General features: G+C 44.4%; 1 protein-coding gene across 9 annotated transcripts in view; it reads left to right on the plus strand.

Moving 5' to 3' along the window:
- The first annotated feature begins 1,480 nt into the window (after positions 1–1,480).
- Positions 1,481–24,802, plus strand: part of LOC139334767 (cyclin-dependent kinase 17-like) — a 36,229-nt gene continuing 12,907 nt past the window's right edge. Inside the window, exons 1-5 of one of the 9 annotated variants that reach the window (XM_070967921.1) lie at positions 1,481–1,847; positions 7,031–7,224; positions 9,502–9,666; positions 20,235–20,368; positions 24,059–24,184. In XM_070967921.1, the coding sequence (XP_070824022.1) occupies positions 7,062–7,224; positions 9,502–9,666; positions 20,235–20,368; positions 24,059–24,184 (588 nt within the window). In that variant the 5' untranslated portion in view covers positions 1,481–1,847; positions 7,031–7,061. Of the gene's footprint in view, positions 1,848–7,030; positions 7,225–9,501; positions 9,667–16,376; positions 16,620–20,234; positions 20,369–24,058; positions 24,185–24,802 lie in introns of those variants that run through there. The other 8 variants (XM_070967919.1, XM_070967922.1, XM_070967920.1 and 5 more) reach the window with 8 other exon arrangements.

Consider the following 24,802-nt stretch of genomic DNA (forward strand, 5'->3'; position numbering starts at 1 on the left):
CAAGACAGTGGTTTTAAAATGGTCAAAATGGAAGCACCAGAGGCAGAGATATCTTGATTTTAGTCTCTATAGTATGGGTCCTACTCCAAAAACACTTGATCCTAATTCTCCACAATGCAACTTGTTTCTTTCATTACACAGTGTCTTCCTCCTAAATGTCCTCCTCTTTTCAACCTTACACCTCCAGTTTGTTAAACATCTCAAGCCTTGAGCCCAAACTGAGATAACCTCAATGACCCCCAGTGACAGTACTTTTTTCTGACACTGGAAAGCTCCTTCCAAAGCCACAGAAGATATTATATAATTGTGTTACAGGCTGAGTAATTCACATGTGAAATCAGTTAATCCCTTAATCATATTCTAATGCTTTTGACCTAAAAAACAAGCAAAATTTAAAAAAGGCATTATCTAAAAATATCATAATTTCAGCTTTCAAAACCCATCATGTGTAATTTTTGTGTCGCTGCACAGAATATTCAGTCATCTGTGCCCATTGTTCAAGAGTTTCAGGAGTTCTTTGAGTAAATATGGTGCATGTAACCTCAAACAATCTAATAATCCAGTGCAGAGTTATGAGGAGTCTAACCACCAGCACATTTCTGATACACAAATTGAAGATACCATCACTACAAGCTTCAAAAAACGCATTTGTTGATTGCCATATTCACATGATATTGTATTAATGTACAGATCTTTCCTATATTCTGCTATATTTCTAGAACAACGTAGGGCACTAGCTGAAACTGCTCCTGTAAGCTTTGGCCCAGTGAATGAATTTGTCCTGAATGAAAACATCTTGCTGCAGTTCATTAGGTACACCACACGGTGGAGATGAAGACCATTAGGCAGACTTCTCCTCATCAACTTTGTTTGCTGTGTCATCCGTGATTTGTGACGTAATTGTTAAGGATCCAGGTGATCCCCATGGAAAAAACACAGAAATGACTCGCTTTTATTCAGCTTTATATATATTAATATAAAAAAATACAAGCATTGCGTGGAGACCTTGGCATTAGACCTCCACAGTACTGATTCAGGTAGTGGCCATTTTATACCAAAAGCAGAACATGCTTGTTACTACACGTATATCTGCGCTGCTTAAAGCTGTAATTAAATGTAATCCAGTTGAGTCAACTCATCCTGTGTTTTACACTCTGGCCAGTAATTTGTGCGTTAGTATTCAAACCTCAAGCTTTGGGACCAAAGGAAAATGTATTTCAAAGCTTCCACTATATTTTCACTCATGATGGTGCCAACTAAGTAGTGCTGGATGGCACTGTTGGATTTCCATAATTTCCAGTCCATGCATTATTCACAAGGAATTTCTCGGAGGTGCATGTTTAGATGGAAATGGGGCTTGGATCATGAAGGCTAATTTCCCCGGTGGCATTGCTCCCCCAAATTTATCTACCTAACCCCCCTTTTATACATAGGGACACGGAGGGTTGGAGGTGGGGGTAGAGGTTGGAGAGTCACACACAGGCACGCACACACATACACACCCCTTGCGGTGTTTTCCGGGATCACGCCACTGCTTCCACTCGGGATCCACGCAGCAGCAGCAGATATGGCTGATCATCACCGGACGGGACGTCGCTGTTTATAAGCGAAAGTAATGCCAAATAATGCGTAATTACAGGTCAACAATGCACCCACTCAGGCGACGGGACACTGCGACACGCCGCGTAACGCAGGGATAAGACTTCGCCTGACGGGTTAAAGGCAATCTGGTGTGTTTTACGGCAAAGTAGTTGGAGGAACTTGTCGCAGTGGATTCATCCCAGCGTGCTGCCTGGATTACCACACACAAGTGGAACAATAGTCTCCTGCAGCAGAAACACTAGCAGGTCAGTGGCAGCGCTATCTTTTTTTTTATTATTTATTCCTGGTTATGTTCAGCCCGTCTTCTTCACTCCACGTTTCGATCGCGTAATGATAATGATGGGGCAACGACAGCCACGGCTGTCCTATCACCTGACATTGCAGGTGGAGTTTGTTTTACGACGAAAACAAAGGTATTTGTTGGTTTTGGCCGGGTTATAAGTGCGCGCCCATGCGGAGCTGATGTGGTCAGTGTAAAAAGCCGAATCGCAATATGTGAAGTGGCACCATGGCAGATAAAAGTGATAAATAGCGATAAGGACACCGCAGAGCGACTCAGATTTAAGAGCCCAGAGGAATATATTTGACATATTACTACAACCTCGAGGTCTTAACATGTAAATCCACAATCCCAACATCGGCATATGACCCTAGTCTCATTTCCATGGAGTTTCTGAGCCGGCCGGGCGCCTGTGGAACTTTTCTTTGCCCTGCCTGACTCTCCTCCTCCCGGATACTTGAGTCAGGAAAACACGGGGAGAGAGGAACTGACCGAAAACGCAAAAGGCCTGTAAGGTAGAGGGATCTCTGCCAGCCAGGCCCGACGCGAACCGCCGCGTATTTGGTTTGAGTCCCGTGATGTTTACCGTGCGGCCGCTCGCCGCCCGCTGCTGTGCGCTCGCCCCGCGGTCATGCTCAGGCTCGGGGGGGATTGTCGGGACCTTCGCTCGTCCGCAAATGTGACAGTCCAGTCCTGCGGTCCCGCAGTGTTGTCGATAACCTCGTGGATGTTCGCCGATTCTGACGCCAACACAGACTGAAGGCAAAAGCTCCGAACACTTCATATCTCAGCGGCGTGTCGGGGGACTCATTTAGCGCTAAATTATGAATGTCCATCTCAGTGTGGGATGTCCAGATTGGAAATCATGCGCATACGTCAATGCCTTTGCCTTTCCACCCCGATTGAAAAAAATCTCACTAATAATCCCACACCAATAATGACCGTGTGTTATTCTGCTATCCTGTCGTATTGCAATATGACAACTGGACCAGTTTTGGTTTGGGCCTCGTTATATTTTATATTTATACTTTTGTAACGTATGTTTGTCTTATTGTCGCACAGTGTAATGTCCTGAAGTACTGTAAAGCACCTTTATGTATCTTCTGGTTTGAATGTCACTCAGTTGTACAGTATTATGTGTAAATAAGGAGTGCCCAAGCCAATAATAATAATAATAATAATAATAATAATAATGATGATGTTTTGGCCGTTCAGTTATCATTATGTCATGGTGATGTGATCATTCCTTGTTATCATTCTTCTATGAAGTATCCAAAGCCAGTTGCACATGTACACATGTATGTGTGTGAAAAGTTTTGTCAGGTGTAATAAGTAACTGTGGGACACAGGTCATTACAGCAATTTGATCATCTTATATGTCATGTTTGCATACATTTGCCATATGTTAGAAAAATGTATTGGAAAAATATTCATTTTGCTCTTGTGATATTGATTTCAGCCACATTGTCCAGGCCTAGGTGAAGTTCTTTGTGCCCCCTTTGAACCAGATTGCCCCAAACTCACAAGAGGCAGACGCTCAATTCTCCTTCCTCCTCTTGTGGCCCAAAAGTGGCATTTCAAATCTTTTGCCTTGTCTTTTTGCAGTCTTGCACTTCTGCTTATTCGTTCATCTTCTTTTTGTAATTCCCTCCACTCATCTAACTCCAGAGATTCAGGTTAAGTGACAGAAAAGCTGCTGAGGAGGAGCCATTGGGCTTATAAGGGGAATGGACTACTTTTTTTGGGTTATCTGTCGGTCTGTGCGTGTGTTTGTGTGGATGTGTGTAGGATTCTGTAGTTGGGCAGATTTGTGCATTACTCATGCATCCTGAGGCCGCTGCGCCAGGCAGCCTTCGGAGTGCCACTGAGTGCCCACTCCACTCTGCCACATTGTATGTGAGTGCATGCATGCGTGTGATTCATGTGCCGCCGAAATGCAGAAGAATGCTTGTTTGTTTGTGACAAAAGACAAAGAAATAGAGGTACAGGAGGCAAGACTGAAAGATAATCGGAGCAAATTGTTGAAATCTTCCCTTCTGTTCTGATAAAAAGTGATTTCCGTGTCTGCGTGTCTGTCAAATCTGCAGCTCGCTCGTGTTGTGCATGTGCTGCAGACATTCATTCTTTCGCCTCGGCTTAATTGGCAGAGGAATCCCACAGCAAGGCTGGCAGGGAAGGATGCTGCAGCACCGTGTGGCGTTCCCAAGCACTGGAGGGCTGGAAGTTTTCTAGCTGACATGAGCGTATGTGTGTGCGCGAGCGTGCGCGTGGTGGTGGTGGTGGTGGGGGGGGTACAGGAAAAGGGACGAGATGTGAATTGTGAATTCTCAGCTTTACGCCTCTCTCTGTCTCCTTTCTTCTTCTCTTTACCTTAGAGACACAAACTGCGGTTCCAGCCTGGGCCTGTAACCTAGCAACCCAAATGGTGTGTGTCTTGAATAAATCAGACGCCGTTCCTCCTCCTGTCCTCCTCAGGGGTGTGTCACTTCACCTCACCTCCATCCTACCACATCCGCAACCACCCACACGCGCATGTTGAAACACATGTGCGCGTGCTGTTAACAGACGCACTCAAATAAAGTTAGAGAAGGTTTTATTCTGCGTCCTTAACCTCTTAACCTTTGCTCTTGAGCTCGCTTTATTGCACGGCCCGTGTTACACTGCTTGTGAATTCCCCAGCCGTTCATTGTGTTGCTTTCAAACGCAACTGAAACAGCAGAAGTGCTTGTAGCGCGTTTGAAGGAGTCGGAGCGCCCTCCGTCATCTGGAGTGTGTCCCTCCGTTCAGTGGGAGTGATGCATCAGAGTTGTCCGTGGTATGCCGGGTGTCTGGTGAGTGTGGCCTGCACATGCTGCAGCCTGGAGCCACATGTCCTATCCCACTCACTCTTGCACCTCTGCCAGGCTCTTCACACTGCCACGTTCATCCGCACCAGACATGGCTCGGTATCCACTCATAACACCTTATTCTTCCTGAACACAGATACACGTATGCACTCTGAAATGTCTCACACATCCTGAATACAATATTTCTCTTAGTTTATTTACATGTAGCTAATATTGTAGCATTGTAGCAAAGACTGAAAGGCACAGAAATATTAATATATCATCAAAACTGGCATAGAAAGTAGTTAAGAGCCACTTTAATGCTTTTGTTAGGCAGGTTTATGTTTGAGCATGAATCCACACATTATTTGTGGCATTGCATAAAATATTGCTTAAAAGCAGATGGGAAAAGTTTGCAGAGTAAGTAAATTAGTAACTTATTACTTAAATGAGTGCTGTTTGCTTATTTTGCATCGTTGTTTACTAGACAGACTGCTCCTTAATTTATCATATTAGAAATGAAATTGGAAATCTCGTGATACCCGGATGTGTTTCCCTCTATGAGCTGCTTGGTGATGAGATTCCCACTGCATTACTGTTTGTGTTAATTCTAAGATAAGATGGAGACTGTGAAATTAGTCATTACTGTGCGGGCATGGATGGATACGAGCACAAGTGTGTGTTAAAGATAACACTGGTATGTATTTATCTGGGTGATAAGCTGCATTATATCATCAGCTGTTCCCCCGTAATATGAATCATTTATTCCAAAAAAATCATGGATGACGGCTGAAAGGTTGCACGAGGAGAATGTAGTGTCCTTGTCCAAGCAGGCTTCTACTGAAGTCTGGGAAAACATGCAAATGAGGGGGGAGGGAGATTCGTTCCATACTGATAATCCATGGGTGACGGATGTTATGAAATGAATGTTAGTTGCTCTCCTTTCGCTCCTTTGTTCCCTTTTTTAACTTTTTTTTTTCGTCTTGGAGAAACGCCTCCAGCTGAGGCGCAAACCGCATCCAGCTGGGCTCACGTAAATTGGCGGAGGCAATGTTGTTAGCAATGGATACTCGCTTAAGCGCATCTTCGAGTGAAAAAAAAAGAAAAAAAGCCAGCTGTCCTGAGTGAGGATCGCTGGGTTTGAATTCCCTCAGAGCACTGGCTGTCTCTAATAGGCCTGAAAGACTGAGAGCCTGAAAGGATGAATGGCTTTTGTTGAAGCCTGCAAGGTTGGACACAAAGAGAAAGGCAGTGGGTGCCGTGTGTGCGTGTGTGTACGTGTGTGTACGTGTGTGTGTGTGTGTGTGTGTGCACTTGTGCATGTCAGCTCTGGAGCCCTTATGGGTTAGATAGAAGTAGCAGGAAGTGGAAGGGGGACAGAAATACTCTGCCGTATCTGCCTCTACCTCCAGGCAAGTAAAGCAGAGCGTAGAGGAAGACAACACAGGGCCTTCAACACACAGAAATACACACATGCAAAGACATATATACTGTACATACACGCATAAAGCAGTTTCTGAATGTCTGCTGAGGGGCACTCTGAACAACATAGAACATTGAAAGCTCACTGACGTTAGAGGTATACAACTGCAAATACGCAGTACACACCAGGCGGGTCATCGGTGAATATGAAGAGCACTTTGCTTGAAAAACAATATGCGCTTCTCCTCCATTTATTTTAAGGATGGAATGCGTCTCCTGTAAGCACATTTGGTGTATACACTGTTTGAACCCAGCTTTCCATCAGCGTACACTGGCTCAGGCTGGGCTCCTGTAGAATCAGCCATAGATGGTGTGTATATAGAATATGAAGACTTTATTCAGGCCATGTTTTGTCCTCCAGTTTCGCTCAGCTATACTGTAGATTACAGAAGAGCCAATGAAATGTATGTCAATCACAGCTCATCTGGGAAAGTCGCGCTTGTCTGAAACCTCCGGGGAGCTGCATTGTCAGCCATTTACATGTTTTTTTTGGCCATTTTTTGTTTGTTGCTCTCTCTCTCTCTCTCATTCTCTGTGTCTCTGTGGGTCTGCTCTCTCATTCTGTGTCTTTCATTCTGCAATGTTTGCACTTGGGATACATAACAATGAGAACACACGCCGCGTGAGCAAACACAATCATTGGGAGCCCAAAGAACTGTAGAAAATGCGCCGAGGCTGCACTGCAGTAGTTTCACTGTACAATGAAGATTAACGGTTCAGTGTGGATCTAGCTGTTGATGGTTATAATGAGAACAATGGCCGTGATAATGATGATGGGGATGCAGGTGTTGCTGATGATGATAATGATGATGTTGGTTGTTGTCCTTCCCCCCTCCCTCAGGCCCGTGGGCCCCAGTGGTGCGGTTGAGAAGATGGACAGGATGAAGATAATCAAGCGGAGGCTGTCCATGTCTCTACGCAGCGCTCGGCCTGTCGATGACTCCCTGTCCGAACTGGCTGAACAGATGGCCTTGGATGAGCCATCTGCAGCCAGGGACAATGGTGAGACACGTGAGCAAGTGCAGCCACACACAGGTATACGCCAGCACCTATTTCCGGCATTGCAGCTCACACACAAACTTGAAAAATCTTTCTTGTGAATCACTTTTATGTGTGTAATACTTGTACATATGTGAACTATGTCTATATGCTGCATGTGAGTGCAGAGACAAGAAGAGAAAAGAAACAGAAGAGAAAGGCAGTGTGGGCTGTCATTGTGATGAAGAGCAATTGTGACCCACCATAACCCTCTTTGACTCCAACGTTTGTCACGGCTAGTGTCTTACCACACAGGAGCAGGCGGAGACATTATTAAGAGCAGTTTCTAATGTGCTTCAACAGTTCAAGACCTTCAGCTCCTCGTCGGAGCTTTTGCGGTACATGAAGAAGCATCACCTGATGTAGTGGTTTGTAAATGATGGCGGAGGTGGAGAGAGTCAAAACAGAGGTCATAACTGATCCGTGCAGGAGATGCAGGAAGGTTATGCAAAATTATGACAGCATATGTTGCACCGCCCTCTGCCGTCTTCCATTTAGACTGAACTGCTGCCTGAAATAATGCATTTGTTGTCATGTATTTGTATTTCAGGAACAGTATGTGAATATGCACCACTCTCATGAAGACATGCACACCTAAAACTGACACACAAATCTTCACCTTAACTTAACCTTCATCATCCTCACCTCGTCATCACCACTGTTCACCTCACTCCATTTGTCAGTCATCAAGACTGAAATCAGCAGTATACTGGAAATGTATGTGAATTCACAAAGCTTAGTTGAGGATTCAGATACATTCACTTGTGTGTTCCCGTGAATCCCAGCTTCCAGATGAAAGTGCAAAAAGCCGTGTCATTCTCTGAAACTCTGGGTGCCATCTGCTGGGCATCTTCCATGTGTGCAGGCTCCTCTTTGGAAATATCAGAGAACTCACCTGACACAATCACGGCGTCCGTGTGCGTGCGTGTGATTGGTCTTTGTGTGTGTCTGCGTCCTATTCTGGCTCCAGACAGAAACCAGGTCAGAACACAGAGCGAGGGAGGTTGCCTCTCGTATCGGCAGACACTTTTGTCTCAGCAAACAGACAGTCAGAAAGTGAGAAAACAAGAAGAAAAGTGTTCAAATATAGCTGTGCTGTGTTTTGGGCCAGAGATGTTGGCTGCCTTGCAGTTTGGATACAAGGAGTGATAATATTTGCTCATTGTTACTCGTTGTTAGCAGCTCCCATACCACAACATCCATACCTCTACCTGATTAATTTCACTCCCTGCCATCTCTGTCCTCTTCCCCCCATTTTTACATCCCTCTCTTTAGGCTTTAATAGCTCCAGCTATGTCAGTTCACTTCCAGAGAGTGCAACGAGCAAGGAAGAGACAGGCAGTAGGATGGAGGAAGTGATGTAGAGGATGAGGAGAGGGACATTAAACTTTAACCACTGCTCTACATCTTGCACTTACCATCTCCTCCTGCCCTTTTCCCTTGCTGTATCACCCCCACCCCGCCCCCCCACATCTCTATATATCTTAGTCAGACTGTGCAAAAGAGCGGTGAAAAATACTCCTCACATTTTTCAAAGTGCTAATTAGAGGCAACATGGATTCCTGCGTTGACCTCAGATCTGTTCTTCCACCGTGTTCTTGGAGGCGAGACCGTCAGGCAGTCATGTGAGGCTTTTAGAGAAACATTAAACCCTAATGCTCAAGAATCACAGTGCAATTTGCGAGGAAATTGGGGATTATTTGAAAGATGTAACATGCCCGAGCTGTATAAGCTATCTAAATATCTACTCCAGCCCTGTTTCCAACTGTGCAGCTGCTAGCATTTCATGTGTGTGTCTCTTTTTTTTTTTTTTTGGATTTCCTGTTCTTCAAAATCAGTCTTAATCAGTCTATGACTCACCATATTTTCCACTATGCATGCCCCATGCCTCATACTCTCTCGATGGCTATTTGGATTACTGTGCTTCACAACTGTTCCCTCTTCTAACACGAGTGCATTCCCACCCTTTAATCTACCACTACTGCATATTGTACTGTTCCTACATGTTCTGCTGCCTCTGTGTTGTGACCTTGTGTCGTCTTTTTCCCTCTTTTTCTCCCCGTCCTTCCTCATCCGCCCGTCTCTGTTTGGCTGCTTCTCTTCCCTCTCTTCTGTCCTCTCCTCAACTCTTTATCTCTCGGTTTTGCTTTATTTATTTGTCTTGCCCCTCCTCTTTCTCATTTTTGGTTAACCCGCTGTCCTTCTGAGCTTTCTCCTTTCCCGCCTTCGTTCTGTCCCTCTCCCTGTCTGTCCGTCTGGCATCGCGTGTCTCAGAGCCCATGGTGGTGTGTGCTGTGCACCCTCCCGCCTCACACAGTGCTCCCTCCTTCCTGCGTCAATATGCCGGTCATCTGGGCCGCACCGCCCTGCGCAGAGAGCCGGGTGGGGGGCTGGAAAGAGACAGAGCCTACCTGAGCCTGCACAGGACTGGATCTCTGGGTACACACACACACACACACTCACGCAGTGATGCATGCATGCACCTGTAAGGACAATATAGCTTGATGTGCTCATTAAACTGCTTGAATTCTAAACTTTGGAGAGTGAAACCAAAGCCTGAAGTACATTTTATACTCAACAAACCCGCCATGAACCGTAACTAAATACTTTCACAAGAACTCTGCTTGAGTACAATATTTTTTGTGCTTTGCTTGAGTATTTCCATTATATAAATATACAAATATTGTCCTCCACTACATTTATATGACATTTGTAGTTACTAGCTACTCTGAAGATCAAGGTTTTACTCACAAATCGATCCTTGATTATTGTGGTTCGTTTATGAAATCTTGGGCAGATTAAATTTTCCAACAGTACATAAAGTATTTAGTATCTAAATTAGCTTTACTTCAACCAGCTACAACATAAATACACAGTAATGCATCAGCAAGAGTCATCAAATAATATAATATAACATTGACAGGATGCTTTTGTTAGTGTTGTTTTGTTGTAAGTCAATTTTGCTACAAGTACTTCTGTACTTCTGCACAAATAAGTGAGTAAAGGATCTGAGTACTTTTTCCACCAGTGACACAAACACTCCTTCACATTGCGCTTACAGACAACTCACCACACTGTTTCCTGCATTCCTCCCAGTCCAGTTTTTCCTTTGTCACTTTCTGCATATTTTCACTTCTTCCGTGTGTCAGTAGTTTAGTAAAGAGAACTCCTCTGTATATTTCAGTCCTTGCATGCTTCAAGAATAACTTAATATTCAGCTGCTGTGTATCTTTTTATGAATATTTCAGCAGAGCAATGTCAGGCTTGAGCAATACTGCCACCTTTGGGTGGAAAACACATACACACACTGATGTCATGTAGATGTCAATGTTGCTTAGCATACAGGGGTGTGCGTGCGTGTGTGTCTGTGTGTGTGTGTGCATGTGTGTTTTGCGTGCATGCATTTATGTGGGTTTCAGTGAGTGAAAAAACGTATTTACTGATGCAAGTTGACTGTCCTCCCAACATTTACTACAAATCTGAAAGGCTAAAACTCTAATGACCTTAATCCAGCATACACAAACACACACGCACACACACACACATGCGCATGCTCATAACACCCACATGCTCACACAATCACTTTTTTCTTCTGTCTGACTGCATTATGTAATGGAACGTGTGGTCTGTAGCTATATGAATCTCAGTAATCTTATTTCCCACTATGGTGGAACGGCTTATATCAGAAGCAGCAGGGAGCGTGGAGTGAGGAAGGGAAAGTCAGTGATGGAGGCAAATGCAAGGGCCTGAAGAATGGATGTTAGAGATGGGCTTTAGAATGAAATGGAGCTTAGAAAATGGCGATTGATTATGGGGGACTGAGCGATAGAGGATGAGAAATGAAAAGTATAGATGAAAGGAGGGAGCGACAGACAGAGAGGAAGGGGAGCGTTAGTTCCAAAGGAATCATATTAGCTTTGTGCCGTGCATCCCATGAGTCCTCGGCTGAGTGAACTGCAGATAGACCACAACGAGACTCCTTGCATCCATTGAACTCTCGCCGGCGAGGGAACTAGTCTGGTGTCAGGAGCTTACAGTTCATTGTGATCCTGCAAGCTGGGAATACATTACGAATGGATGGATGAACCTTGCGTGATCCCTGCAAAGATATAGGGACAGCAGCATAGGGCTGGCTGTAGTTTTTATTTTTCATTTGACAAAAGAAGTTTGCAAATGCTGGATGCTCTCTAAACACAAGAAGCTGGAGAACTTTTTCAAAACTTGAACACTGATGCATTTAAGTTATCTTAAAAGGTTTTTGAGGAAATATACTGCTGCTGTAGTATCTGATGAGCCGAGGTAGGATGCAACATGGCGGACTGCCTGGACCCTCTCCCTCTGTAGATATAAAGAACTCATTCTAAATAACAAAAACATAAGGATTCGTATTTCCAGGTTATTATACACGAATGAAAACATAATGTTGAATATTATATTCCATGTCTGTCAGTAGATCCCCTTAAGTCCTGCACACTGGAAATTTAAATCCTCATAAATGTTTCCAATACACTGTGTAAAATGTAAGAAAAGTGTGAGCGTACCGGTCTTAAGCCCAAAGACTGATGGTCTGGCAGAGCGTCTTCATTCTGTGAAGTCTACAGAGCTCAGAAAAGCCCTAAAAAGGACATAGCTTGACTCAGAACCTAGAATAGAAGCTATTCTATTATTAAAATCATGATAAGGTGTAGTTTAGAATTTCTGTGCGTGTGTGCGTGCGTACATGTGTGTTTCCCACTGGTTGGTCTCGCTGACTCACTGTGTGCCACTCAGCAGTCAGAGCACGTCGCACCCTTTAATAGAGCGACACGATGATGCAATCTCTCTTTCCTGCTGCACTAAAGAGATTGCCCACCCTTTCACTGTCTTTCCCTAACATGCTCCATCCATCCATAGGGGTATTCAATTAAATATTACTTTTCATCTGTGTAAGTGGGCTGACTTCACTGTTATATGTGTGTGCTAGAGGAGTTTGGCCAGAAGCCAGAACCAGAGAGCTTTTACAGGTTTGTGATTCATCCCACTCCCACCGCAGTGTACTTACAGTACGGAAAGATGAGCACTGCACTTTTTGTACATTTGTTGCTTTTCACCGGCTACCTCGTCCCTCGCTGTGTGAAGATCTGTAGGAGCACTGTTGAGGATTAACCGGCCCTGCTGTCTGTTTCACTGAGAAACAGGACTCTGCTGAAAGCTGCCGACTCTTCTGCAAAACCCGTCGCAGGCTGCTATTTCTGATGCTGTCACAGATGTCTCCTCTCGTTCTTTTCTCCCTCGTGTCTCTATCTGTCTCTATCTCACCACATACATCAGAATACTATATTTAACCTCCAGATAAACCCAGAAGATAAAAGATGGAAAGCTTTTCAGACCACCCTTACCTCTCCCTGTGTATTGCACACCACAAGAGACCTCGTCTATGCCAGGGATTAAATGTAATGCATTAACACTGCATTAATCGCTGTTGCCCGCTCCCTCACTCCTGACACTCTCAGCCACCCATTTGCTTACACTAACCCTCCTCGCTCACTCCCAGATTGGATTTAACGACAATGGAGTGGACTCCTTTCATGTGGTTGGTCTTGTAAGGTTTTCATGTATTATAGGGTGGCCTGCCCTAAGTGTAGCTTATGTTAGCAGCGAAGATGTTGCTAAAGAATGCTGGAGATACGGGAAGGGAAGGCGGTGGGTGAGGAGTTGGGGACCAGCACATACGGAGCCGGTAGCTGACAGTAGGCACTCTGGGCCCAGTAATTGAATAATAAGATTCCTTAGATGCAGATAAAAGGTTTAGAGGTAATTACTGCAGTCTAAATTCTCCCTCCCTCCAGCCTTGTGAGTGCATTTGTGTGTGTGTGTGTGTGTGTGTGTGTGTGTGTGTGTGTGTGTGTGTGTGTGTGTGTGTGTGTGTGTGTGTTCCTCAGGGATCTTATATGCACTTTGATTTTTATTGTCTCTGTAGTCTGGAGGCAGACTGTGGTATTTATGGTAAAAAAAAAAAAGTCAGTGAAAACAATATATTTTAATTGGAGGCTCAAATGTAGCCAAGCAAATGTGACAGTAAAGATGTTTAAAGCAAGGTAGCACAAAAAGACGGCTGAACAGCTGTGTGGAGGTGGCTGCAGAGCGAGAGAGAAACCTTTGATGTGTACAGTTGCACTTGTGAATACAAAGAGATGGGGAGACAGTGATGGGTGGAGGGCTGAGTGGCAAGCTTTTGTCCTTGACTTTTTAAACTCAAGGATGCAGCACTCTACGTCAATATATGCCTGTCGATCCACTGTAAATGGCCATTTCTCTCCTTGAATCTAATGTAAAGTTCATAGTAATGGCTCGAAGATTTATTTTAAAGCACGTTCCACACCTAGCAAGTTTTTCAAAGATGTGTTAAGTATACATTATGGTGATGATCTCGCATATTTACATATCTCAGCCAATTATATTGTATTATTTTAGCTGTTGCGAAGAATGGTTGTGTGTATGTGTAAAAGGTGCATCATTATTGACATGTCGGGTATGAGAGCTTTTCTGCGTGTCAACAGCCGGATTATTGACATGCATGGCGAGACGAGGTTTTGCCTCACAGTTACTGAACGCACAGCTCTTTAAAGTGTGAATCCTCGAGAATATTATGAGGAAAGGTCACGTGTGATGCTTTATCTTGCTGACATTTTAGATGCACTTGACATTCAACACATTCGCGTTCTAGAAAAATGTCTTTTTATGTCAGCTTCTATGGTTGCGTGGTCCACGGGTCCTTCGGAAACATTGATGGAAATATACATGCACGTACATCAAATGGTGGCATTGTGGAAGCCTACACAGTGGTAGTGTTTACACTACAGTTGTCTGCTAAAATCTTAAAAAATATATACTTCCATCACACAATTTCATTGCATTATCTTCTGTATAAAACACTGACACCTGAAATGTCCCATGAAATGTGCACTGAATGTCCTGGAAAACTGTATTACTTTCCTCCTTTGTGCGACAAAGAACTGGATTAGCAAACTATTGATGCATTAACATGTAAGCACTTATTTGATGTAGCTGGTCGAGCTGGAGCTCATCTTAACATACAGTGTTGAGTTATTTAACCTGTAACAAGGCATCATATTATAAACTGATTCTATGTTTTGCGTGTAGAATCCAAGCTGGAAATGTAACTAGCCGTCATCTCTGCTAAATATTGTTGTAAAATACAAAGTACACAATCATTTTGCCTCTGAAATGTAGCGGATTAGAAGTGTAAAGTACCAAAAAAATGGGAACAAGTGAAGTACAAGCAGCTTAAAACAGCACTTAATTACAGAACTAGGATAAATGCACTTTTCTAGCAAACAACACCTTCAGTGGTGACTGTACTAATAGGTGTAACATCTGCCAACCAATGAAGTCATCTTTAAATTTGCAGTTTTCCCACCTGTCCGTCCATCCAATCAAATCAATCCTCTCCATAACTAACAGCCAATTGCTTTACACTTGAGGTGATTTGTCAGTGTTGTATTGCAACAGGAAATAGGTCACACTGAGGAAGTACTGGGACCTTTAACCATGCTGGTTAGTGCAGAAAAACAAGCCTGTGATGCTTGTGGTGCTGCCTCCCTCTGTCGATACTGCAGATTTTTTATTTTGAATGGAAGCTTGAACTCATCAGGATTAACATTTCTCCATCATGCTAGATCGTTCCTTGTTTGAGGAATGTGTTTATACTATATATTATGCATGCTTTGCAGGTGTGTCAGATAGAGCCATGTAAATGTGCAGTTCTCATAGGGATGTACAGTAACTGTGTGTGCAGTGGCATGTGTCGGGGATAGTGTGTGTGTATGTGTGCACGGGTGGAGCATGAACAGTGGCCTGTACTTCAGTTCCATGGGGAAGGATGGAGGGAGAAAGAGAAAGAGGAGGTTGGAGAGAACGTATGAGAGGAGGAAGATGGAAGCTAGGATGCCAGAGGCGTCACTCAAAAGCCTCAGGGTTTCAATTTCTGTACTAGAGAGAGATAAGGACGAGGAGGCAGAGGGTGGAGAGGATGGAAGGAGCAAGAGGGAGAGAGAAGACGAATGAGATACAGTGATAGAGGCGGAGTGCAAGAAAGAGGCTGATCAGGCAGAAAATGTTGTCATCGGCTCCTGAATAGAAAGAGACCATCGTACTGTATATTCAACACCATCTCTGGATCCAGACAAAGATTGGAAGAGCGAGGGAGGGAGAGATAGAGACAGGAGGAGGGGGAGAGAGAGAGCGAGAGAGATTGGTATCACATGAGAGGGAGGAGAGTAATAGCAAGGTGATGGGAGGGAGCAAGAGGACTAACAACACTGAAAGCACTGATAGGGGCGCCAGAGGCAAGGAAGGAGCAATCGAGAGAGGGAGTGGAAAGAAGGAGAGCAGCACAACAGCCTGAACAGAGTGGTGTGCTGAATAACAGTGGAAGACCAGGGAGGACAAAGGGAAGAGATCTGAGTGGAGGAGGAAGACATCAGGAAAAGAAGAAGACGCTGCGCCTGAAAAAGTGACAGGAGGGAAGGAAAGCTTGGAGCCAAAGAGGGCAGATAGTTGAACACCAGACAGATCAAAGTGTTTTTCTCCTTAGCAGGAGCTGTAAGTTTGGGTCTCTGCACGTGTGTGTGCGCGTGTGTGTGTGTGTGTGTGTGTGTGTGCTTCAGCGTAAATCACATAGATGGAAACAGAACACCTGTTATTCCGAGATGATGGGGTGTAACAGTTTTCAGCTTGTGTGTGTTGGGCTGTCTCTGCAGCATTTTGCCTACCTGCACGGTGTTTGACCTTCCTTAGTCAGCAAGCAGAGTGCTACTGCAGAGAGGAAAAGAGCGAGCAAGAAGGAGAGGTGGAGAGAGGGAGTGTCTACAGGAAGAGAGAGAGAGAGAGAGAGAGAGTGTGTTAAAGTGGAGTAGTTGCCGAGGGAGTTGTTGCATTGTGATTAGTGTGCCTGTGCAATCTGCACTGTCCTCCCAATATAAGACATGTTCTCTACTGCATGGGGCTCTCCTGGAGATACAGAGACAGTCTGAAGATTGGATTTTGCCCAGAAAGCTTTGACCCTCAATCAGCTTCAACTCCTGAAGCCTGGGTCCCACCCAGACCTGTTGACTGGACACCAGGACTCTTTTTTTTTTTTGTCTTGTCTCTTTGTGAAATGTATTTTTGATTTTGCAGTTTCAACTGCTTTGAATCCGCTGGAACTATGGATATGCCAGGCAACCCTCAAGGGTGCTCTGCTCGTGCTCCCAGCGTGGGAGACTCGAGGATGGGGGAGGCTAGAATGGGAGAGGGGATGAGAATTGGGGAGAGGGACACCCCGCTGAGGCTGTCACCTTTCCGTATGCTTCGAGTGCTGGACTCATGCCGTCCTCCAGGAAACCGTATTGGTGAGTCTCGTCACTGCCTTCTCCATCACCACGTTCATCCTGATCGTCCATTTCGTCAGATCCAGTTCCAGTTCCAAGACTATACTGATGACTGATGAATGTGTATGAGTTTGGTAGATGTTCAGAGGTATATGTTGTTAAATAGAAGATGTTGTAAGTAACTCCATATGTGAGGAAGGCCTAGAATAGTTCCCATTGCATTACCACATGTAATATACTGTATGTATTGTTTCACTCTGTGGGGTATTTGATTAAGATGAGGTGAGATGTGTGTCCTGAGGTTTCATTGGACACAAAAACATAGATTTTTGTTAAGTAGTTTCCTCACGGAATCTGCTGATCCCTCATCTTCATCTCTTTCTTGAACTTGTTAACTTCAAAGTACGATTTCCTTTATGTGGCTGGTTTAAAGATTTGAGATGCAGTGGACTGGCTCAGAGCAGTGCGTGTGGGTATCTTCAGGGATCCCACACGTTCCACAGAGACGTGATGTGACCTTCAAGTTCTTCTTTTGTATTCATTTGCTTGTTAGCACAATAACTGCAGTATCTCTAGTCCTGTGATTCAGATGCTATAATGTCCTTTGCTTAAAAACAGTTTTGAGAACCTCTGGCCGAAGAGCCAAAAAAGCAGTAAAATGATCCAGTTCAAAGCCTTGTAATAACAGTGAGTAATGCATTGGATGCGGACAGTGACTGTTAATTCTACCAGTGCACCCTCGAGCAACCCCACTGAACTCGAGCTCTGGTCTTGCTGAGTGAAGGCTTACGATAAAAAAAAAAATTCCCAGGATTTCCATTGCTCTTTGAAGGCCTCTTGAAGCAAATCTTACCCTTGCTTTACTTCTTTTAACATCCTTCCCACTGGTGTTTCAATCATTTTCTGAGGCACTGCTAACATGTACCAGAGATGGATTTCTAGCAAAGTGGAGTACATGCAGAGCTGGGAAAGGTAAGGATAGTCCTAAAAGCAGCCCACTCACTCTTCCAGACGTGTTAGGAGGGAGTCAGCAACCCTAACTAGGCCAGCTGGCTTCCACACAGGGAGGCAGTGGTAGCTCGTGACATTTACTGTCTGCTCTTAGTCTGCTATGGAAATGGAGCAGAAAGAACCTGGAGGGGACCGGAAAAGAATGTCTTCTGTGATTAGGAAGTACGTGTGAGTGTGTTTATTTTGGAGACTCCTAAAAACTTGGTATTTGACCCGGGGATGCTGCCTTATGTCCTGCATCACACTGAGTGTTGTGCGCCTGGTGTGTGTTCTCGTTGGCTGGCATTGAGTCGTCTCGCCACTTCTTGGATAAGCTAGCGAAAGAGTAGCCTAAAGTTGTCAATTAGCATAACCCTCTACAGGAGATTCACGCCTAATTGTAACCTCAAGCAGAGATGATTTTCTATTTTTTATGATCAGCAATTTTCAGAGGTTTTTGCTCCTTGCACTGCTGGCATGACTGCAATTGTGGGTTTTCAAATGACTTTTATCTCACTGCTGATGCATCCTCTAGTTGACCATCATAAAGTTATACTGGAAAATATTTATAACTGAATAGTGCCAAAATACATTGACATTTACTTGAACTAAATTATGTCCAAAAACAAAAATCTGCTCAGATGGGGGGGGGGGTATCTGTATTCTGATATCAGTGTTGTATGTTGCATCAATAGATTCCCAGTACTTGACATGTATAAATAAAACCAGCTCATACATACAGAGGTGCATGCATGTTGTCATATGAAGTAGTCACAGAGCTTGTAGAAGCACGCACGGCAATGCCCTGCAAAACCACGCCCATGTGGGTGAAATACCAAGTTTTAAGGGAGTCCTGGTGTACAAGAGACAAATGTACATCCTGTATGTGTTAGCAGAACATTAGTATTGTATTATTTCAGGGCCCAGGTGATGGAATTTTCCTCCCAGGTCAGTCTGGTCCACCTGCATCTGCTCGACTGTTTACACAAACAGGCGAGATCAGGATCTCTTTCGAAAGTGAGAAAGACTTGTGACCTAATAGCAGTACTGGATACTCGCTCGTCGCGAGTGTGTGGTCATGTGTGTGCGCCTGGCAGAATGAAGATATCCTGGATCAATTTCCCCTCACTCTGGTGTCAGTTGCCTTGCGTTTAATGTTTCACCATCGGGATTGTGAAGATTGATTCCTGACATGACTACTGGCCGCTCACTTTTCTTACCAAGCCCTTGCATATGCGTAGCCTGTATTCATGTTGGGCTTTGAGGCCAGAGGCAGTACATCAGACTTCAAGATTTGAATGACTATGAAGAGGTTTACTAAGCATTTACACAGATGGATTGTGTTTGGGTCGTGTTTTGCTAATGAGCATATGCTGCTTTTGTCAACAGATAGAGTAGTTGGCAGATGTAGGCAGTAAATAGCAGCTGGGATCTAGACTGTTTGTGGCAGTAAGAAAACCTGTAATGAAATTCATATGTAGCTATGGCTGCTGAGAGAAATCTATTAAAACTTTTTTGATGATTTTGAGTGTATAAATAGGTTTTTGAAATTTTAGGGGAGGACCCAGTCAGAGGGTGACATACTATATATTTTCTATATATGTTCAGTCCAAGTATTCAATAATAGATACTGTAAATACGAACTAAAGTACAGAGAAAGCATCCGCCCACTGAGTTCACACTCATTGTTCCATAGACTAACTTGCCTCTCTGAAATCCTAACCTTGACTACATGAAAGAGACACACACAAATGACCGAGAATTAGCCAAAGGTGGTGTTGCCCCATTATACATCTGACAGAAGGTTGCACTATAATAAAGAGCTTTTCCAATCTGGCTCTCAGTCGCTCTGTCTCATGGCTGACGTGTCGCAATCACTCAAGGGATTTTTCTTTCCACATACTCTTCCCACCAAAATCATCCTCCCCGATCCCCTAATCTTCCTTCTACCTGTCACTCTTTTGCCTTTGCTGGCTGTTTGAAATATAAACATCGGATGATGGTAAAGTAAGATGTTACCAGTGACCTTTATCATCTATCGGTCCCTCTCTGGAAACAGTTCATTACACCAAACACAAAACAAACATGGACACACCGATGCACATACGTACTGTAGGTGCTGTACATGACCCAGACTTGAAAGCTATCATTCACCATGCACTGAAGCCCAAAGAGAAACCCCTGTTCCCTTCCCCCCACATTTACTCACACACCATAGAAGGAGGCAGTCCTGTCTGCTGCACTGACTCATTAATCAGATGGACTGTGGGGGGAATAGAGGTGTGTGGGTGGGGTGGGAGGCAAAGACGGGAAAGCTCCCATTGCATGGAGGGTGATATCGATCTATGACCTCCTCATCTTACCAATGGTATTTTATACACACTCGTCTAACACCGCTGCTTGGCTGGTGGTACAGTCCATCATCTAGGGATTGCGACAGTACTATGGCTTCCTCAGAGTGATGAATGAAATCTAAGAAAGACAAAAGGTTGTGTCCTTTGATGGGTACATGGAGAGAGCGATAGAGGAGGAGAAGAGAGTCGAAGAGGCGTAGCATCACAAAGCAAAAGAAATACAAGCAGTCCAGTTGAATAAAAGTGCAAAGCATGACGATGACAGTGTGTTTTTTGTCTCCGTGTGTTGTAGGTATCGTCCATGAGAATGTGAAGATGGGTTCAGATGGGGAGAGCGACCAGGCATCTGGGACATCCTCTGATGAGGTCCAGAGTCCAGTCAGGGTCCGGATGAGGAACAACCACCATCGGCGCATCTCTAATGAGGTATAGGAAGCCAGAGACACCTCTCACTGAAAACATTTGCTTCTTCACTATCCAGTTTTCACTACATGCTATATAGGGAATTCTAAGCAGACTATGTATGGTAGAGTTAGGCTGATAAACTGGCCAAGCCCATGTCTCAGCTGCTATTAGCTTATTGCAGATATATCGGTATAACTGGCAACCAAGTAACAAGAAATAGCAGTACAGTAATGCTAAACTAGGTTTGAGGTCATTTAGAAAGATGATTTTTACAATGTAGAACAGATCTGAAGGAGCCGTAGCAAGATCGGTTGCTTATGATATATCTTTCTTAGTATTGGCCTCAAAAGTCCAGGGTCAATGGGGCTATGTCAGATGGCAAATGGCAAAAAAAGCAAATTTGGACACAAATTACAGACATTGCTGACCTTGTTGTCTATGCTAGCAGTTATTAAGCAGTTAAATTCTGCATTTTATCGTGCTGCTAGTGCGCAGGAGGCAAACACCGGCACGTAGATGCTCAGTGTGCGTCATATGACACATGTTTATAAGCAAGTTAGTCTGGATGGAAATTATGTGCTACAGTGCTAAAACACTGTTTCTGTTGTAAGCAGCTTTAACATACAGTAAGTCCCCTGTCCACGTGAGTGCACCTGTGCTGTCTATGGGCAGGTGAAGTTGCTATTTGTTGTGTTTTTATGCTGCATCCCTGAGTGTGTGCTCACGTCTAGGCCAGAGAGTGCGCGCGTATGTGTGTGTGTGTGTGTGTGTGTGTGTGTGTGAAGGAGTTGCAGAGTGATGAGTGCAGCAGTATTAGAAGAAATGCCTCTGGACACACAGGCTGCTGCCTGTGACTGCTGTGAACAGTGGAAGGGACTAATTTAGACCATTTTTACCACAGAGAGAGAAAGAGAAGAGGGGGGCAGTGTAGGAGAGGAAAATGCTGGGGTGAGAGCGTAATTATGGAAGTAGGAATAATTATTGGTGTGACAAAGAAAGGGGAGATCCACAGGAACAGGGCTGAGCGGATGATAAGAGGGAAGAAGGAGAGATGGAGGACAAAAAGAACAGAAAAACAATGTTTTCTCTCAGCCATCCCTCTCCGTTCACCCCTTCCCCCCATCTGCCTTTCTCCCCCCAGGAATCTGTCCATTCCTCTCTCCTCTGCTCTTGCTACCCCCCCGCCCCCCTCCTATTTTTTCTTCCGCCTCCTTCTCCTCTGAGCATGTGGATGGCACTCTTATCACAGTGCCAGCCTCTCTCTCTCTTTCTCTTCTCTCTCTCTATATCTCTCTCTCTCTCTCTCTCTCCCTCTCTCTCTCTGTCTGTCTCTCTCTCTCTCTCTCCCTCTCTCTCTCTGTCTGTCTCTCTCTCTCTCTCTCTCTCTGTCAGTGTGTGTGCAGTCATGTGGCACGTCAGAGACATGCATCGTGGAAAACGCGTGTGTGTGATTGTATAGAGAGACACGTTTAAGGAGGACAATGAGGGAGCTACTAGAGCTGTTCTGCATTGTGAGTATGGGAACATGTGTATTTGTGTGTGTATGTGTGTGTGTGCGTATGTGTGTGTGTCTGTGTGTGGGGGGGTCTTTAGTCAATCTATACCAGTGAATAAGAAGTCATGAGTCATTTTGTCCATTGTTGCCCTTTTGTAAAGGAGTATGAATAGTTCAGCTCTGTTGTTTTGACCATCGCTGGTTTTATTAATTGTGTGAAATGAATGGTGAATTAGTGATTTAGTGGAAAAAGCAAAGAAAATTTTGTGTTTTTCTGTGAGGATTATGCACCTGTGGTGTGTTTTTGTGTTACTGTGTTGTAGTATTTGCTTTCAGTGTATTCCTCTCTTTTCTGATTCATTCAGTGCAGCTAGAAATTAATAAATTACTCAGGTCAAAGTCCGTAGGTCGTGTTAGCGCATCTGTGTGTGGCTTACTGCTGATGCAGTGTGCAGAGCACTGCTTGATGTTTTCAGTATGTGTGAGTGTATGTTTTCAGGGTGTATTTAGAGTGTGTAACTGTCCTTAGGGTGACGGCTTGTATGTAATTCTGCATGTTGTTATGTTAGCCAGTGAACTCCGCTAAAACCATCACAGGCGTAAAACCTGTCTGCCTTTCGTTTTCAGGCATACATACGCTTTCTACCCTCCCACTAATGCTCACGTGTAAACACACATATCACTTCACACACTTCATCGAAGACATACTGTGGGGCTGTTGGGACTGGGCCAGCCAGCCGACATTGCCATGGAAACAACGTGTGATTGGCACCTTGCCAGTGTCCTACATGGATAGCATATAGGAGCGATGCATTGTGGGAAAAGTAGCATCACACAATGTGCATTCAGGCGAGAGCCAGGAAGTGATTCCAGCTGATGCATTGTAGGTCGGCCACTCAACATGTGCTACATGTATATATACAAATATAATCCTTGTAGGCTAAAAGTACACACACAAAGAGAAGTCAACTACACCAGGCAGAAGAGTACCAAAATATCAGCCCTGTTTAGTAATAAAAAGGCTGGTTCCAGATGTTTTCCAGATGAGCTTGTGAGTTTGGAAATAGTGGTATGCCAACCTTCTCACTCTGCCAGCAATCCATTCTGAAAATTAGCCTGAATATCGCCAGGATCTCGTCTGGAATCAGTCCCATCATGTAATGGTCTTGGACTGGCCTTTCATTCAGCCTCTCTAGATATGAATTTCATTCACTTCATCATTCATCAGTCATTCACAACAGCAGATGGCACCTGTAGACCAAAAGTGTGTATCTGAGCTGCAGTCACGTCACTAACTCTTTGCCAGGAGTGACAGATGGAGAAAACAGATAACAGATTTTTACGTGGCCCAAAAGTAGGCCATGTAACCAAGGCTTGAGAAAGAATTAGCCAGATCACGATCAGTTGAGGCGAAGCGATCAAAGAACTGTCAAACGGCCAACAAGTATGACGTCACATAATGTCAGATGAATCGAAGTGTTGAGCGCAAGAAGACAGCCTGGGATGGATGGTTCATACACTAATGCTGAGTCTGTTCGGTGGTCCAGTGGAATTACAAGGACCAGAATGATACAAATGACTCAATACAGCTAAAAAATGTGACTATTTTTACTTTGTTCATTTATTTTATTTTGAATAAAACAGTACATGTTACAGGACGGGGCTGCACGGTGGCGCAGCAAGTAGTGTGCGTGCCTCACAGCAAGAAGGTCGCCAGTTCGGTTTGTGAAGCTTGCATGTTCTTCCTGTGCATGCGTGGGTTCTCTCCAGGCGCTCCGGTTTCCTCCCACAGACCAAAAACATGCTCATTAGGTTAATTGGTGACTCTAAATTGCCCCTAGGTGTGAGTGTGAATGGCTGTCTGTGTATATATGTTGCCCTGCGATTGACTGGCGACCTGGTCCAGGGTGTACCCCGCCTCTTGCAGTTGACAGCTGGGATAGGCTCCAGCCCCCCCATGAAAGGGATAAGCAGCATAGAAAATGGATGGATGGATGGATGTTACTGAATTACTTAGCTTAATTACTTCTGCTTATAAACACAAATATACTGTTTTTAACTTGTAGGGAAACTCCTCCCTCATACATGCCCCCCCTGTCATGGGGTTACAGGTTTCAAACTAAGGCAAAAAAATATAAATCAAATCTTGAATGATATATATAAACCTCTGTTCGTCCCCTTGACTCTCCTTCTCTCTCTCTCTGTCTCTGTTTCAGGACATAAACAAACGTCTGTCTCTCCCAGCTGATATCAGGCTACCGGAGGGCTACTTGGAGAAGTTTGCCATGAACAGCCCGCCCTTTGACAAGCCCATGAGCCGCAGGCTACGACGTGCTTCATTGGTCAGTAATCATTGCGTCTGTGTCTATTTGTGTGTCTCTGTATATGCGTGCAATGCCACCGAAACTAATTTTTAGTCAGCTGCTTTGGCGATGCGCTGGTTGCTGCTTATTAGCATTAGCACTTTTGTGAGTACAGCTGGATGTGTGCTGCTCTTCTGATGCTGCTTTGTTTAGGAAAAAAAAAAAAAAGTTGTATGAACTTTTGAATGACATTGTGCACAACTAAAATGTTATGCTATGGAGCTTACAATGGCTCAGTAGGGGGATGAATGATAAATTCATTCTGTATTATGTATCCAGGCCAAGAGCATTATGGGTATGAATCTGGGGGTGGGAGAGAAAGGAGGGGTTTGCTACTGGATGCATAGAGAGGGGGATGATGGCAGATATTCATGAATATGCAGCCTGTCCCCGTATTCTCCTTTGTGTGGCTGCTGAAGTGCTCCAGCTCTTTCACACTTTATTCAACTTACTCTTTTGTTTCTCTTCGGTCTCAACTATTCCTTCACGCACGACTGAATGAAGCAAGAGCGGCGTCTGTTTCACCCTCAGTCCTACATGCTTGCTTTAAATTATATTTAGTCTGCTTCACTGATAAATTCTACACAATTTTAACAC

The sequence above is a fragment of the Chaetodon trifascialis genome, chromosome 8, assembly GCF_039877785.1.
Source record: "Chaetodon trifascialis isolate fChaTrf1 chromosome 8, fChaTrf1.hap1, whole genome shotgun sequence".
In the NCBI taxonomy this organism is placed as follows: domain Eukaryota; kingdom Metazoa; phylum Chordata; class Actinopteri; order Chaetodontiformes; family Chaetodontidae; genus Chaetodon; species Chaetodon trifascialis.